The sequence below is a fragment of the Aplysia californica genome, unplaced genomic scaffold, assembly GCF_000002075.1.
Source record: "Aplysia californica isolate F4 #8 unplaced genomic scaffold, AplCal3.0 scaffold01037, whole genome shotgun sequence".
NCBI classification, from domain to species: domain Eukaryota; kingdom Metazoa; phylum Mollusca; class Gastropoda; order Aplysiida; family Aplysiidae; genus Aplysia; species Aplysia californica.
Window position 1 is genome coordinate 128,303 of NW_004798307.1, and position 1,707 is coordinate 130,009.

Sequence of the window (1,707 nt, forward strand, 5' to 3'; positions counted from 1 at the left end):
CAATAAGGGTTCACAATCATCATCTCCCCCACCTCGCGCACGCGATTTCATTCTCTCTCTCTCTCTCTCTCTCTCTCTCTCTCTCTCTCTCTCTCTCTCCCCCTCTCTCTCTTTCTCTCTTTCTTTCTTTCTACTTATACGTGAGCCAAAACCAAAAAAGAAGACAGTAGCATGGACGATGTTTGGGAAACATGGCTCTTCTTGCTTGGTTTCTATAATATACTAACACATTTGTGAAAATAAAGCTCCCTGAAAAGATTACACTTAGATCTAGCCCTGGACGCATTTTCATTTTGCTATGCATCGGATTACTTTTTTTTTGTATGCGAATACATATCTTGTTATCATTAAGGAATGCCAAGGCTTAAATATTATAATTGATAAAAAGACACCCCCGGTGTTAGGGAGATTGACAGCGTGTAAGAATTTCCTGGTATTTGATTCTGAATTCGCACTATCTTTGATCTGGTATTTCTGCTTTCAGGTCTGGCAACGATGGACGAGTCAGTTACACCATAAGCGGACTTCTTGGACCAAACCCAAACCAACCGATGCCATCTCCACCTCCACCACCCCCACCTCCTCACCATCTCTCGAGCCAGCCTCCAGTCTTAACCTCCCAGGGTCCACCACCACCACCGCCCCCAGCACCCCCTAGTCAACAATCTGTCGACAGCGGATTCAGCTTCAACCCTTCCCATCAGCACAGCCTGCACGGCCGAGATCAGAGCCATGACCCACATGCCCGTAACAGTGACAACGGTAACCATGGTTACAGCGTCGGCGGGGGCGTGCCAGGGGGTCCGGATCCTGCTGGGGATGGCGTCAGGGTTCAGAGGTCACGTGACGTCAGAGATACGGGAGACTATGTCAACCAAAGCTTTATCGGTAAGTACAAGTCAGTACTGAATGAAGACATTGGAATCCTCTCTATTCTTCAGACTATTAATAGGTCGCTTTTAAGCACATAGGGGCTATCCCGAAAAAACGCTGTTTTGAGAAAATCGAAGGTAAAGTTTTTGCCCCTTGTTCAGTTTCTTTAAATGACGAGGAGAGTTTTCTCTATAACCAAACAAATATCCACACCAATGAAACCAAACTTCTATAGGTAGGGCAAAGCCCACTTTTGGTGTTGATCAAGATTTCTGGAAACCCCTGAAATCTGGGTTAGCCCTCTTGTCCTTAAAAGCGACCAATTTGTATTTTCAAAAATTGTCCATGACAAGCTGATAGTCCATTAATTCTCTGTTTTAGATGCTGTTATGAAAATACCCATCAAAAAAGCTGTTGGCGGCTTTTATATTATAGCGCGTTTGATACTAGATCTATTTTTAGCGAGTGACATACTTGTATTACGACGTATCTGGATTCCAAAGAGCGGGATCAAAGACGTTCCAAAAGAGCATCTGTTTGATAAAAGAAGCGAAACGAAATGTATATTTCAGCCCAGAGAACACATTTTAAAAAAAGTTAACCATAAAGCAGTGTACTATCTTTGCTCTATGTACTCCTCCCCACTTTTCAAAGTTTTTTTAAAAAGGTCGATTCGAGCAAAGAAAAGAATTGATTAAAACATTTAGAAGAATAGTTTTAAAAGGGAAATGGGATAAATTTAAAAAAATGACAGAACGAATAAATAAATGATTATACAAAACAACAACAAAACAACAACAAAACAACGACAAAACCAACAACAACCCTCCCCCC

The 1,707-nt window shown here is 42.1% G+C and overlaps 1 protein-coding gene across 1 annotated transcript in view; it reads left to right on the forward strand.

The window, feature by feature from the left end:
• Positions 1-975, forward strand: part of LOC118478841 (homeobox protein engrailed-1-like) — a 3,720-nt gene extending 2,745 nt beyond the window's left edge. Inside the window, exon 2 of the mRNA XM_035973160.1 lies at positions 485-975. Coding sequence (XP_035829053.1) covers positions 485-971 — 487 coding nt within the window. The 3' untranslated portion in view covers positions 972-975. The remainder of the gene's footprint in view (positions 1-484) is intronic.
• Positions 976-1,707: the final 732 nt, after the last annotated feature.